Source organism: Ciconia boyciana, chromosome 6 (genome assembly GCF_034638445.1).
Source record: "Ciconia boyciana chromosome 6, ASM3463844v1, whole genome shotgun sequence".
Lineage (NCBI taxonomy): Eukaryota > Metazoa > Chordata > Aves > Ciconiiformes > Ciconiidae > Ciconia > Ciconia boyciana.
In genome coordinates this window covers 17,296,882-17,311,789 of record NC_132939.1, presented here as the reverse complement: position 1 = coordinate 17,311,789, position 14,908 = coordinate 17,296,882, and the positions used below count along the sequence as shown (strand labels likewise).

Here is a 14,908-nt window from a genome sequence, read left to right as displayed (position 1 = left end):
ATGATGAAAGAATGCTTACGCCCCAAACTCAATTAGCCTTTCGTACACTTGCTTTTCCATGTCCTCCTCAGCTGTACCCACGCATGGTTCTTGTTTAGCTCCCTTCATTGCACTAAAGCAGGGATAGGAACATCTCAAATTAAGAGTCCTCCAAACACCATCCAATACATACAAACTAGACTGCCCACAAGACTATGGGACATCCAGAAACAAACTGTGGGTTTTCTTCCTCAGCAGAAAAGAAGCATTTGCTGCACAAAGGCAACAACCGGGTTTGTTTCAGTTATGTACAATACACACAGTTTGGAGCTTGAACAGTCTGATGGTAGCCATTTACAAAGCAGACATTTTACTAGCATACTGATTTTTGCACCATTTCAATATAATGGGTGTTATCTTTAGCCCTGATTTCTCAACAGGATCTGCACAGCCATGTACCATCCCTTCATAAGGTCAGAGGCACAGTTTGCTCCCTAGCATCCTGATCCCTCTCACTGCCCCCACTTCCTCCAAGTAGCTGTTTCACAACTCGGACTTGCTTCATGACACGCCGAGCATCCAAGATGAAATTCGTGGCCCTGCTAAATGTCTGCCAAGGTTTTGTACTGCCTCTGTCACGCTCCTACCCCCTTTTCCCAAGCATTCAAGCAGTTTACCACAGGCTGCCCTGTGTCTAGAGGTGAATGTCTGTCTCACAGCACAAGAAACCCTTCCCCATCTGTGCCCGATGTAAGGAATGCCTTTCCTATCTACAAACCCACCAAGAATTAACCAATTCACTTCAAGAAGAAAGGGACGAGACCCCACAACCCAGCTTTTGTCTGATTTATAACCCATTCATGACCAAAAAGGAATACTGTATTCACAAAATACAGGAAGCTGTGCAAGGGAAGCTTTTTTCCCTTCCAGCTCTCATTTTTGACACAGTTTGTGAGCAGAAGTGAATCCTGGTGGAGACAAATGTGGTGGGGCACTATGTTGACTTCCTACATGCACCTGGCGACTGAGAAAGATTTCTTTTTTGAAGTCATTGACAGAGGTCCTAACCCCATTAAGACTCCTTAGTACTAGCCATGTGCAAAAGCACAATGTCCCATAGCATTTACAACCTTCAGGTCACAAAACACAACTGGTGCAACAAGGGGGAGGAAAGTGTGAAGGGAAGATATGAGGGGTGGCAGGTGAGCAGCTCCTGTGTCCTCAGACAAATCTTGACAGCAAAACCTACTGCAAGTCCTAAAACTTTTCAGTCATTAACTTAATCTTCAAAACTCTAGCAGGATTTCAGAAGTCCTACAGACTCCTTGGAAGATGGAGCAGCAAACGCCTGACTTGAAGAGAGCAAAAAGTAAGAGGCCTTTGCTCAAAAGGGAAACTGAAGTTTGGCAGTATCTTATCTTCTATCTTTTCTACATACTTCTACAGGAGGACACAAAATGTTCAGCTGACCAGTTTTCCCTGCAAATCTCAGATTAACACAGCTGGAATATGATAGTAGTGACAAGTAGTGACAAGTACCGCATGTAGCAATGACTCTGAATAAACATATGCACATGAGATATTTGCTTTCTTTTTCATCTCCCCTTTTTTAAAAAAACTTATTCTTCTTCTTACCTTGAAGAAGAACTGGAAAATAAATAAAAAGTAGCAACTGTGTGAGTTGTCACGAATAGCTTTAAACTTAGGCATAGGAAGAATCACTGCACACACTGCTTACAAGCCAAACCATAAATGCACTGCACAGAATTTTGCACGTAAGCATAACCTATGGGGCACAGTGCAGGTTATCAGAAACGACCTTCTGTCTGGTAACAGCACAGCAAGCAGGCAATGGGTTTGCTAGGATGGAACAGTGGCTGCTCTGTGAATCACCCAGAACTGCTGCTGGAGAAACAGCAGTCCCTTCCTGCAAGTCAAAAAAACAGAACGGTGCATGTGAATGAAAAGGAGAAATGGGGTTTTTTTGTAGCCTGCTCAAACTTTCAGAAATTTAGAAGAGAACTATTTCATTTGCACCTCTTAGATAAGTCCTAACCAATTTCACCATAAAGAGAACTAGGCTCCATTACCAGGAGATTGCTGGGGTGGAGAAGAGGGAAAAGTACGCTCTGCAGTGAATAATTAGCAGCTCTGGCCTTCTGCTCACTCCTCCCGCAGTGTTATGCTTTGCACACTGAACCAGGAAATAGTTGAACAGATACATTTAAAAGTATGAAGACTGAGTCAGAAGACAATAGTTAAATACCAGTTAAACCACATACTACAGGGCTGTCTTGTAGTACTGGGAAATGAGTACCGCTTAAGGCTGTTTCAGATGTTGCATCCACCTGCAAATATTTGCTGCTGGCTAGAGCTCAGCATATATACTCTCACTAGCAGTATCAGTACTTTGCAAAATATTGCAGACAAGAAAGAAAATAAAGTTAGCTTAATACAAAGTACAATAAACTAATTACATGCTTTAATCATCAAAAGCGTATAATGCCTGGTTGGTGGGATTTTTTAATTTTTTTTTTTTTTAAAAACACAGGTTATATGATTATAAAGTTAGTTAAGGATAGAGCTGCTTTTTTCAAGCATTTAAGCTTTCAATTTCATGAATATAGAGAGTTAATTATTAGCTTCTTTAATGTGGATCTTTTACTATAAGTGTATAGCACAGATCAGAAATTACAATGTCACAGAGGAATCAGGCACACACTCACAATAAAAGCACAAACGCAATTACACTTTCATTACATAGTCTCAAATCCACATTAAAAAAATATATTGTGTTAAGACATTTATATTTTAGATCAACTACCTTTCAGCAATAATGAAAAATCATTATAGCTGGCGAAAGAGTCGACAAGATTATGAAAATGCATTGACATGGTGCTGGAGGACATTCGCCGTTAAAGTCTTATCTTATGAAGAAACAGCTAAACGCTTTATAACAATATTTCATCTGTAACTTTTAAGCTGGAGATGTCTGTTTCCAAATGGATTCAGCACATAAAATAAATATTTTTATTTGCTTCTGTTAGCTGGCTAGCTTTTGTATTTGTAACTATCTCCTAGAAATTTTAACATCTCCAAATGCAAGTCCTTGATAAATTACAGACAAAGGGAAGTTTTCTTTCCTTTAATAGGGACAAAGGAGAGTATTGTTGAGATTTATTATATACATACAATTACCTGCATTGTTATGGAGATTAAAGGACAAAGGGCCAACAGATCTAATTCCCGATCTTACAGCCTTGTCCTTTCCCATAATTATGTCTTAAAATTGGATTTCAGTAAACACATTCACAATACCAATATCTACCAAGGCTTTGCATGTACTTGGAGATAGTTTCAATTATTTTAACATGGATGCAGCAATACATTTAATTAATCATTGATCATTCAAGTGAACACGTTCAATTTAGTAGCACCAATAAAGTGCATTTTTTCAGTTGGTTGTAAGAAGAGTCTTAAAACTAGTACAAGGTTCATTAGAAAGAATAACTGGCTAGTCTATTAGTCACTTTAAAAAAAAAAAGCACTAAACAAACTTTCACAAAAATCTTCCCTTTTTTTTTTTCTTCCATCTGAGAAATATTTCCCGAAATAGGATTTTCAACTGCAGAGAGATACTGAAAAAAGAAAAAGGAAGTATTTTCATTCTGCAGATGTTAATGCTGCCCCTTTATCTCATGTGAGAGTATGTCAGTCTCCTTTCTTCAGCTGTCAGATACAACTTCTATTGGAAACTCTGAGTTTAAAATACCAGGCCTGTGCCTTTGGCGTCCATAGTATGCCAGCTAAAAAGGCCAGATCCTGACCTCAAAGCTGGGCTGCTTATTTCTCCCTGGTGTCCAGCTACACGGAACTAGACCCTAGAGGTGAATTCCCCTCAAAGAATTATGCAAACTGAACCAAAGATAATGAACTTCCCCAAAGAAAGAGCCTCCCCCCCCTTTTTTTTTTTCAGTTTTGTTGAAGATACACATTTACAAAGACTGTGGGAAGGAAATTGTGGCTATACTTCTCGTATTTCTCCTTTACAAAAAAAAAGTATAAATCCATAGAAGGTGAAACCATCAAAGACTTCTGTTAACCAGGCACAGGCTACTTTTCAAAAAAACAAAACAAAAAAAAATTGCATCGAAATTGACCAGAACAGGTACGTTTTTATTGGTATTGAACTCCAAGCCTAGTATTAGAAGAAGTGGCTGATCCTGCAAGCAGACTGAAAGAACACTAGAATTTAGAAAGCATAATTATGTAGCAGGAAAGCCATGAGCTGTGAATTCCCCAAATCCAAATTTGGTTATAAATGGGTGATTATAATATTTGCAGCATCAAGAAGACATTAGAATTCCCATATCTGCTTTCACTGGAGAAAAATAATTAAAGAAAACAAAATTTGATGACCTAAAAGGACCCTACCAATTTATCACCGTTCATTTTATTTTTCCCTTGGTTTGAGGCATTTATAAGTATATAAAGTTCCTGCAGAATCAGAGAAAACAACTGACTGTGATCAAAAAAGGAGGAAAACCCTAAACTCCCTTATTAACACAATATAATTTTGCATATGTAAATTTGATGCTGGCCACAAGCACCCATTTTTTCCCTTCACACTAGTTTTCATAGTAAGTCACATTTCAATGTTTAAAAAGTACACTGAAACCATGGCATGTCTAATATTGTAATAAAACCACTGGCAAGGCTGACTTAATCTCTTTTGATAGTTCCACACCGCTATTTTCTTCTACAGTGAAACTACTAACATGCGTTTCTTTCACTTGAATCCCAGAGGGTAATGGTGGAAGCCCTTCTCTTTCTCAGTCAAAGCTACATTTTGGTCTCAGAGAGAAGTCATTTGCCCCAAATCCTCACCAGCATAGAAAACTGGTCCCCTTTCCAATCAGGGCTATTCTTCCTGTTTCAGATGTTGGTAGTGGTGGAGGCCTCTTCTATTTTCAGCTGGACACTATTTACCACTCTAGCATCCTTCCTGCCCTTTCCACTTCAAAACGCATAGGCCACCTTGCACAAAGACAAGCAGCAGAGCAAGTTTAGACAAATAAAGACAAAGATGCAATCCCTCTTACTATGAATTCAGACAGTAACTAACAAGTCATCTGTCCTTGAGCTGATACAGGCTGCGGCCAGATGAAGCTAACTGAATGAACTCTTGCAATTCTCCCCTTTGCCCCTCTGTATCATGACATCTTTGGCACGATTAAGTTCAAAGTTTCAAGGGAATACTCTGGGAATCAGTTGGCTGAGCTGCTTTGGGCATGAGGAAACCCTGGGGAGGACAGGCAGCAAAAAGAAGCAACCTCCATTTGTGCGCAGGGACTACTGACATTGCAGGCACAACAAGCACTAGAGGGAGGCAGCAGGAAGCTTTCACGGTCAGTAATATCACAGATGGTCCCATGCTTTGCTGCATATGGAGGCTGGCTTGCCCCAAAATGAAGCTGCACCTTTCTCTGGCCACGGCCTGCTGCCCCGTCCTTTGCAGCATCCTCCTGTCTGGTGAGGCAATATAGCACTCCCAAGCCAGCCCTCTGGCTGGGCACCCACCTGCCCTTTGCATGGCTCCTTATTTCCAGGGACAGAGTTGGTAGAAATTGTAATGTGAAAATGAGGACTCAAAAGCACGTATGTAGAAATAGACGTGCCAGCAGTGACTTGTTCATGTGTGTATATAAGAAAATAAACAAGGAAGCTTATTAAAAATGCTCTAACTTAAGAGAATCCAAGTGCACAAGAGGAAACAATAAGAGAAAGCTCAGTCTAAGCTCCATGATGGGGAATGCAGAAACAAGTGTCACCGGCATTCCTGGGAGAAAACACACTCCAGAGCCACCTCCCACTGCAGAGATGAGCCATCAGCAAACAGAACAAGACGTATAACATCATAACCTTGGCTAGGAGTCTTCATAGAGGTATGCAGAGTACCCTATCTTACCACCCATCTACCAAGACGTCCTAAAACCATGAATGATTCATCTTGATACACTCTATTTAAACAAAACAAAAAAATCCCACTTAACTAATAAAAGCAGAGGCTTTAAAATATGCATTTAAACCTGTCAGAACATGCCAAGCTACGATCCCCCAATAACCAAGGACAGGCTGGGCTTCTACAAAGCTGGTTTGCACAAATATCCCTGCTTTAGGGAGCACTCCCATTCAGGCTAGGTTCAACCCAACTCCTTGCAAGCTGGCAGACAAAAAACCCCAATCAAAATATTGCCAAAAGGAAGTAAGGAATTAAGCTGAGAATGCACCTAATCATAGAGCCAGCTGTGTTTTAGATACAAACTATAAAATCCTAACAAGGAAAAGCTCCCAGGCACTTAAGTCCCTCCTCTCACCTGGGCTGCGACGGGAGAGAGGGCTCCAGAACCTTCGGGCACAGAAGAGACCCACTCACAGAGCCAGGACCAGATGTCACCCTCGCCCTTTCTCAAACACTCACAGCCTCCAACATGGATACACTAAGAGACTGCATCTGCTTACCAGGCTGCAACAGACAGACTGTAATTTACAATAAAGCTCCGGACCTGATGTTCAAGTCTTTACTTGATGATTTTGTAGTCTCGGAAGCAGAAATTGCTTACCTTCAATGGGGGAAATAGGGGTGAAGTTCACACAAATTATTCCTTATATTCAATCCCTGGCCCATATCGTGCACAGTAAACAGAAAACAGTACTACGGTATGTAGATGGCATTCTCCTGGGCTGGGGAGATGGGTCGGGGCAATCCTCGGTTTCAGTACAGGCTGGGGGATGATGTAATCAAGAGCAGTGCTGTGGAAAAGGACATGGGGGTACGGATGGACAAAAAGCTGGACACGAGCCAAAAATGTGCAGTTGCAGCCCAGAAGGCCAACCGTATCCTGGGCTGCATCAAAAGAAGCGTGGCCAGCAGGTCGAGGGAGGTGATTCTGCCCCTCTACTCTGCTCTGGTGAGACCCCACCTGGAGTCCTGCCTCCAGCTCTGGAGCCCTCAGCACAGGTAAGACATGGAGCTGTTGGAGAGGGTCCAGAGGGAGCGCCACAAAAATTATCAGAGGGATGGAACACCTCTCCTATGAGGAAAGGCAGAGAGAGTTGGAGTTGTTGAGCCTGGAGAAGAGAAGGCTGTGGGGAGACCTTAGAGCAGCCTTCCAGTACTTAAAGGAAGCCTACAGGAAAGACGGGGACAGACTTTTTAGCAAGGCCTGTCGTGACAGGGCAGGGAGCAATGGTTTTAAACTAAGGGAGGGCAGATTTAGACTGGATTTAAGAAAGACATTTTTTTACAATGAGGGTGTTGAGGCACTGGAACAGGTTGCCCAGAGAGGTAGTGGAGGCCCCATCCCTGGAAACATTCAAGGTCAGGTTGGATGGGGCTTTGAGCAACCTGATCTAGTTAAAGATGTCCCTGCTCTTGCAGAGGGGTTGGACTAGATGACCTGTAAAGGTCCCTTCCAATCCAAAGCATTCTATGATTCCTGCACACCACAAAGCCCAACCAATCAACCAAAAAAACCATAAAGTGTTCCAATAAACATAACACCCAACCCAACATTTTAAAAAAACCCCACATTCTAAAGCCTAAAGTAGAACCCCAGATGCAGTACACAAGAAAAACTTTGCATGCATTAGGAACCTACCAATGACATACTAGATATTTATTTTACTTGTTTAGTTTGGCTAAAACTGTGCAAAACAATGAGAAAAGTCAGAAGTGTACCTAACAAATGTGAGGTACAAGAAGAATAGGAAAAGGAAACCAAGAACAAGCAGATATGAGGCACTGGAGAGAAAGGTATTTCTAAGCATTGGCTAGGAGAGCTTAAATCCTTCCAGTGGTCCCTTCTCCTCCCCAAAGCAGGACCCACATCAAACACAGGCTTTAGCCCTCTTCCTCGCACACACCAACTGGGTTTGAAGCACCATGTAAAGCCAAGATCAGTTACAGACCCCACAGGTCTGGTACCACAGCAGATGCCAACATCATTCCTTCCTCTGTTTGTAGCTGTAGGCACAATTTCCTCTATTCTGAAACACAGTTAAAAGCACAGTTTCCTTTTCTCCCATTTACATTTCTACAGATGGAGGAAGAGGCTTTCATACGTGGCCCTAGGTGTCTCAGACAAATCAGAGGAAAAGAGTGACAGTTGGACTGTGTGGTTTCTAATACCAAGGGATTCTTCCAATTTCCTGGTGACGGTAGGAACATAACCTTAAATACATTCAGTGACGTGCCAAATACCAACAACACTTACGGAAAGATACAGATGTTACTCTGTGTTGCCCTGCCTTTTCCACTGAATGCCCATGAATGGCATTAGAAGGTAACTAAATGAGGCCACAAGTTTATCGATCCAGCTCTGGTTGGACCACATATACGTGTCCATTCTTTGCTGGATTACAGAAATACCTTTCCTACTTAATCTTGGATTTTCTCCTGGAATTTTGGATTAATAGCCCCAGGAGGCCTGTTTACGTGCAGATACATTTAGGAACAGCTGGAAAGCACTTAGAGAAAAGCCTTGGTGCAGCCTTCCAGAGCAGTGCATCTGTTTGTTCTTCTCTTCATGCACATGCCTGATCACACATTTGTGTGCCTTCTAACATTTCATATTAGCACATGCTCACCTACACTTAGTTGTCTTTTTCCCCCACAATTAAAGTCCTCCCCTGCACAGTCATCTCCTGCTGGAAGTTAAATTTCCTGCTGATGTCTCCATTTAAGGCAAGGTTCTCCTTCACTCTCCCCTTCCTACATAGCAGTAGGCCCTCTCTGCTAGAGAAAATTCAACTAGCTCCTCCTACATTTCCAGCGACCTTTCATGATGTTCAAGGTACTATTTACATTCAAATTTTGGAATCTAACTAAAAGCAGTCACATCAGGCTAACAACCAGATATGCAGCCACTGACTGTTTTAATAGCTTTTCTCTCCTTTGCTCATATTGGGAATCTTCTTTCAAGCAAGCAAGCAAAAAACCCCAAATAAACGACATGAGACAGGCTTCATACCTACAAACATCAAATTTCCAGTCCCCAACCACTCTCTAACATTGTTGAAACGCTTACTCTATGATACACTGTAATTCTAGTAGGAAGAAGGAAATGCATAAATTAAAATTATATGGATTATGGCCTACACAATAAACAAAGATTTTAAAACAGTAGCAATTTCTCTCTCTCATATTTAGAAACTCCAACCAAAAAAATTTACATGCCATGAAAATCCTCAACAAAGACTTGCATGTAGCTCACATAATTGAGGAAGTACTAATAATAGCGTGGCTGTTTGCACAGGCAACATTTCCACTGTGGGCTTGAATTCTGATCTCAAACATGCAGAAGAAGATATTTTGTTGTATGTTGCTGGCTAGAGACTAAAATCAAAGTACTGGAAACCATCCGAGTGTGTTGCAATGTGCAGTCAGCCTATGCAGCTAAGGAAGCACTACACACATCCATGCCACGTTGAAAACAAAGCATCTATTGAGTACTGCAGAAGGTGTTTGTGTTGTGTGTTCTTGTAATGAACATAAAGAAGCACGTTAAATTAACCTGTGTTGCAGTTTTAAACAAAAATGAAAGCCTTTGCATTTCAGCATCAACTGTCAGTCATCACAGAAAAGTAACTTGCCCTGACAGATGGGAAGTGTATTTCTAAGCTCCTCCAACACAAGCAAACTCAGTTCACAGCCACAGCTTCCCTTTCTGGTCTACACCGGGTAAGTCCAGGCCTGCTCAGGTCTCCAGATCACTGATGCCCATACCTGTGTTTCTAATGGTGGTCATTAAAGGTTTTACCCCAGAGTGTATTTACAGTAGCAGCAAGGGAGCCTCACATTTCCCAAGCTTTATTCTTTTTTAAAGCTCTAAATTAGCTCTATGTAGACCTATCTCACAAAGTAGTTGCAAAATATTTTTGTTAAATGGTGCTCTCAAATTTTTTTCTTCACGTGCTGAAGATTACCCAGAATAATTTCGCAAACTAAAATTTAGAGTACCATACAAGAGAAGAATCAACAAGGATAATTAACAAAGACCAATATATAGCAGAAATTAACTGACATGCAGCATACACACATGGCAAGTCCACATTTTAGATATGATGGTGTTTCATTTAAACTCCTCGGTTGGAAATTCAGATCAGTAATTAAGTCATAATCCTATATAATCGACTCACACAGTATCAGTAGGAGTTCTGTGCATGGAATAAGCTGTAAGAACAAGCTATTAGATCCACATAAAAGGCATTTATAACTCTAAGCACCAAAACAAGCACACAAACACTGGAGCTTAGAAGTCCATTGCTCTTGAGTAGTAGATGTTATGTTGTCATATCACTAATATGATCATTCTCAAGTCACTGGCTCCCATAAAAAACACACAGCAAGGTTTGTTTTTTTAACAGCTCTAACCTTGCCCACTATGTTGTAATTCTTTAAAAATAAGGAAGATGCTTATCCTGGAGTAAAAGACACCATAGAAAGATCATATGCCTGTCACACCACCCAGGAGCTGCCATGACACAGCCGTTCCACAGCTCGGGATGCTTCCTAGCCCTTGAGTGTGTTCAGGCCAACAATGCTGTCTGTGTTAGGAGCACTGTCCCTTTACCGACCCCACAGTCATCTAAAAGGCAACGCGGAGGCCAGATCCAGCCGAGAGCCACTTCCACCCGACTCGCTGCCTTTCCTCTCATGGTCCAGCAGGGAGACTGTACACAAGGGGCAATAGTTCCTACTGGCAATGCACAAAGTCCAGCTCATGCCACATGCCTGGCAGTCTTGCCAGCTGCTGTTGCCTTCTTACACCAGCTAAATACCTCACCGGGTAGTCCCAGGCCATGTCCCCATACGTGCACACATGTCACACCGTGAATGACACTAGACAACTCTGACATCTGCCTTAACCTCTGCAAAGAACCCACCACAAAGAGCAAAACTGTTCCCTTTTAGAGACCATCCTGATTTTTAGAGGGCAAGACCATATGAACACTACTCGGAACAGCCAACAAGACTACTATGCTTAGAGCAAGCATTCCCTCCAAGCAAGGCTTTATTCTGCATCCTTATTGCTGGCATTAATGGGCTATATAATCATAACACACTTTTCTCACATCAGTTATCTCCCCTACCTGCCACAAGTGGCCACACTGAAATTTAGTGATTTCAAACGAGCGAACAATTTGCAGAATCACACAATCAGCGAGGACTCTGTTTACATCCTATTCCTCTAAGGAAAAAGCTGCCTAAGGGGCCTTTCCCCCCACCTCTCTCTGTAGATCATGCAAATGCTCCTAATGTTCAAAACTCCACAAGGTGCTGACCAGCACCAGTTAAGAGGTCTGGTGAACAGAGGCTTCCTTGCACCAGCCTTCACATTCACAGGTACACCTAAAGTCACAGCTGAGACTGTCAAAAACCGTAGTCTTACGAATTTTCAGACCATGACACCATGAGCTAGGGAGCTCCCACCTAAACTTGTGAGCCACACCAAAATCTGCAGATCTGACCTGTGTCCTGTAGTACATTGATGGGAGCTCTGATACTATCAGGGGATGACAGGACCTACTCAAGGGTCCCACAGGGGTGGAGCGTGCAGCTTGGCCCCAAGATGATGAATGCATAAATGTAACTACATGTAATTGAGGAGATGGTCCAATTTTTTTTATTATTATTTATCATATGAGACACCAATTAAGAGCCAGACTTAGAGGACAAGTAGATCATTACGTCACAGGATTTCATACCCTGCTTGAGAAGAAAAACTACAAACGATAGACATCACGGCTGGCAGATCCTCACACAAAGGCTCCTCTGCTTCAAGAAAGAGAAGTCAATGCAAGCCACATGCCCACACAAGGCTCTTGTTGCCTGGATGAGCCTGTAAGGCTACACCCAAGGACAACCCAGGCCTGCCCTGAGCTCTTCCAAAATGCTGGAGTACTTAGATTCCCAAGTCAGTCTTAGCTCTTATTCAGAAGAGATTTTTAAACCTAGGCTTGGTACAACAGCAAACAGAGATGGAACAACAAAACACTGCAAGGTACCCCAAACTGAATGAGACACAAAAGGAGGAAGAAGCAAAGGTTAACAATAGCCACTGGCTGTAATCACAAGGTGGTGCCAATGTAAGATAAGGAAAAAAACAGTTAGAAATCTAAAGCAGTGGTATAGTTGTGCTCTGCAGCTTTCAGGGTGGGAATGAAACATAGGCCAGGCAGAACTGTCACCGCAGACAACTGAGCACCTTGGTCCATACCAACATATGTTCATGCTTCTGTAACAGAAACTGTTGATGCAGAGGCCAAGCAGGTATGTCTGGAAGCAAAAGTTCAGCAAGCCCCAAAACATTAGAGTTCACAGCACTCACGAAGTGTTCCTATGGGAACACTAGTAAACCATCAGCTGAGAGAAGCACGGGGTGAAAGCCTATGCCAGCATGCGATGAGCAGGTCACCTGGCAAATGATTTTGATTTACATCACTGAAAAGTGTCCTTGGAAGAACATCCTGCAACACGCTCAGGCACAGAGGGAGGCCTGAAACACAAGTGTGCTGGCAGACACCTCCTGTTGACCTGCAGCCCTACACCGCCAGGTCCACTCTCTCTGCAGCACAGCAGGATTTTCCCGTGAAAACTCCACACCACTCTTGAAGGCTGCAACTCAGTGGGTGATGCGCACCACCAGCACGGGCGATGTGCAAATAATGTATTACTAATTAACCAGCAGCGACACAACGAGGGCAGGCTACAATACTCAGTGGGGAGACGAGAGCCGCCCCTGCTCTACCTAAGGTAGCTCTCAGTGAGGTAAACAACCGGGGCTGCCTCACACCCCGAAAGGAGCCACGCGGCTGTACCACAGGACCATACTCCCACCACGTCCTCGCCGGTGCCGGCCACTGGTCGCCCCCCACGCTGCGGCTGGGCGGGGCTCAGACCCCCAAAGGGCAGGTAGAGAGCACCGGGGGAGGCCGAGGCCCCAGGGATCCCGCCGGCGGCCGCCCCAGGTGAGCGCCGCCTCCGCCGGACCACGCCGCGGCATCCCCCAGCCTCCCCTTCCTTCCCCGGGCGACACCGGCGGACCCGCTGCGGGACAAAGCCTGAGCCCCGGCCACACACCTGCCCCACCGGCCGTACGCCTCCCCGCGGAGCGGCGGGCGCCGCCGCCGGGGCAGCTCCCGGCGGGGACAGGTGCGGTGGCCGCAGCGCGGCGGACCCCCGCCTCTCGCGCCCTACTCCGTCCCCCGCGCCGCGGTCTCACCTCGACCGGCAGCAGCAGCAGCGGCAGCAGAAGGCAGGGCAGGGGCAGCAGTAGCCGCCTCATGGTGGCGGAGAGCGCTCCCCGCTGCGCGCACAGCCGCTCAGCCCGACGCCGCCTCCCCCGGAGACATGGCCGGGCTACGCGCCCCGCACCGCCCGGCGTCCCACCCCTTCACCGCCCTCACAGGCGGCAGCACCTCACCCTCCCGCCGCTCCCTCTAGCGCTCCCTGACTGGAAAGGCGGGTGGCTGGAGCCGCCGCGGGGGAAGCCCTGCACGGGGCGGAGTGAGGGGGCGAGCAGAACAGCCGGCCGCGGGAGGACCGGACCAGGCGCCGCTCCCTCGCCCACGGCTTAAATGGCCGTCTTGCAGCGGGCGGGGGGGGCTGCGCCTGGCGCTTCCCCGCCTTCACTCCTCCCTCCCGGCATCTGACATCTCCCCCCGCCTGGCCAGGCGAGGAAGTGGCTCCCTCCGAAAGTTTCCCGGCCTCCGTGCGCATCCCCGGAGGAAGCGGCGCCGCGGGGTGTGCCCTGCCGCCCGCCCCGGCCTTGGGACTGTGCTCGGGAGCGGACGATACGCAGAAGGGTCGGTGGTAAAACGGAGTGAACCGCGGCCTCGGGGCGCCTCTACCGCCCTCTCTCCTCCAGCGGGGGGGAGCCCTGCGGCGGCTGCGGCCCCACGTGGCCCCGGACGGGTTTAAGGGGCTGTCGCGGCCGCAGGAGGGGATCCTGGTTTTGCGGCAGTGAGTGGCTCCACTTATTGCACCATTCATCACCCCCAGGTCGTGCCCCCCAAAAAGTCCTGTCCCTCTCCAGGCACTGTTTTGGACATGCTTTATCCATGTCATCAAAAAGGACATTACATCATCAAATGCAATCACTTTTATAACCTTAACTTTCTTCCCAGGCTTAATGCACTGTTTCACATTTCATTCATCTTGGATAAGGGAAAAGGAGAGACAGGGTCGGTTTACATAGCATATCTTTAATTATGGAAACACTGGCAGTCTTCATTTTCTCAAAAGTTTTGAGCTCACGTGTTTGTAATTTCCCTGTCTTTCCTGAGCCCTCAAAACATATGCATAGCATTATGGAAGCAACTATTCCACAGGAGTTCATGGGAACACTCACCAGAATAAGGGCATGCGCATACCTTACTGTTTGGGAGGCTGAGACTTACAGCTGGAGCTAGATAAACAGTGTGGGGGCATCCCTTCATATCAATAAGATTTGTGGGAAATAGGTAATTACTTCAGAAAAGTACTTTAAAATTGTTAGGGTGCCTTCAAACAAGGAAATAAACACTATACAAAAACCATTAATAAAACCACCTTTCCTACACCTTCCATTCAGAGCAAAGCACCTGAGAATTTTCTCCAGCTGAAGACTCTTCCTGGTAAACCACACACCTGCCAGAAGTCTCACCAGCTGCAGGGAAGTTATTATGCTGAGATAACTTCTGCAGATCAAACCCTACCATTTGGAAATTATGGCTCTGACTCTCAAAAGAAATTCCTTGTTGCAGCTCCCCATGCCTGGGCAGAGCCCCAGTGGGTCTAAGTTGCCAAACTGCAGATTCTGGCCAGGCCGTGTTTCACTTGCATCTAAAACGCAACCAACTACCTTCATAGTGGCAGATCAGGGTT

The 14,908-nt window shown here is 45.2% G+C and overlaps 1 protein-coding gene across 5 annotated transcripts in view; it reads right to left on the bottom strand.

Annotated features, from left to right (window-relative positions):
- PTPRJ (protein tyrosine phosphatase receptor type J) overlaps positions 1-13,427 on the bottom strand; it is an 80,551-nt gene extending 67,124 nt beyond the window's left edge. For 2 of the 5 annotated variants that reach the window (XM_072865233.1, XM_072865234.1), the window contains exon 1: positions 13,266-13,427. In XM_072865233.1, the coding sequence (XP_072721334.1) occupies positions 13,266-13,328 (63 nt within the window). In that variant the 5' untranslated portion in view covers positions 13,329-13,427. The remainder of the gene's footprint in view (positions 1-13,265) is intronic. The other 3 variants (XM_072865230.1, XM_072865231.1, XM_072865232.1) reach the window with 2 other exon arrangements.
- Between the last annotated feature and the right edge of the window lie 1,481 nt (positions 13,428-14,908).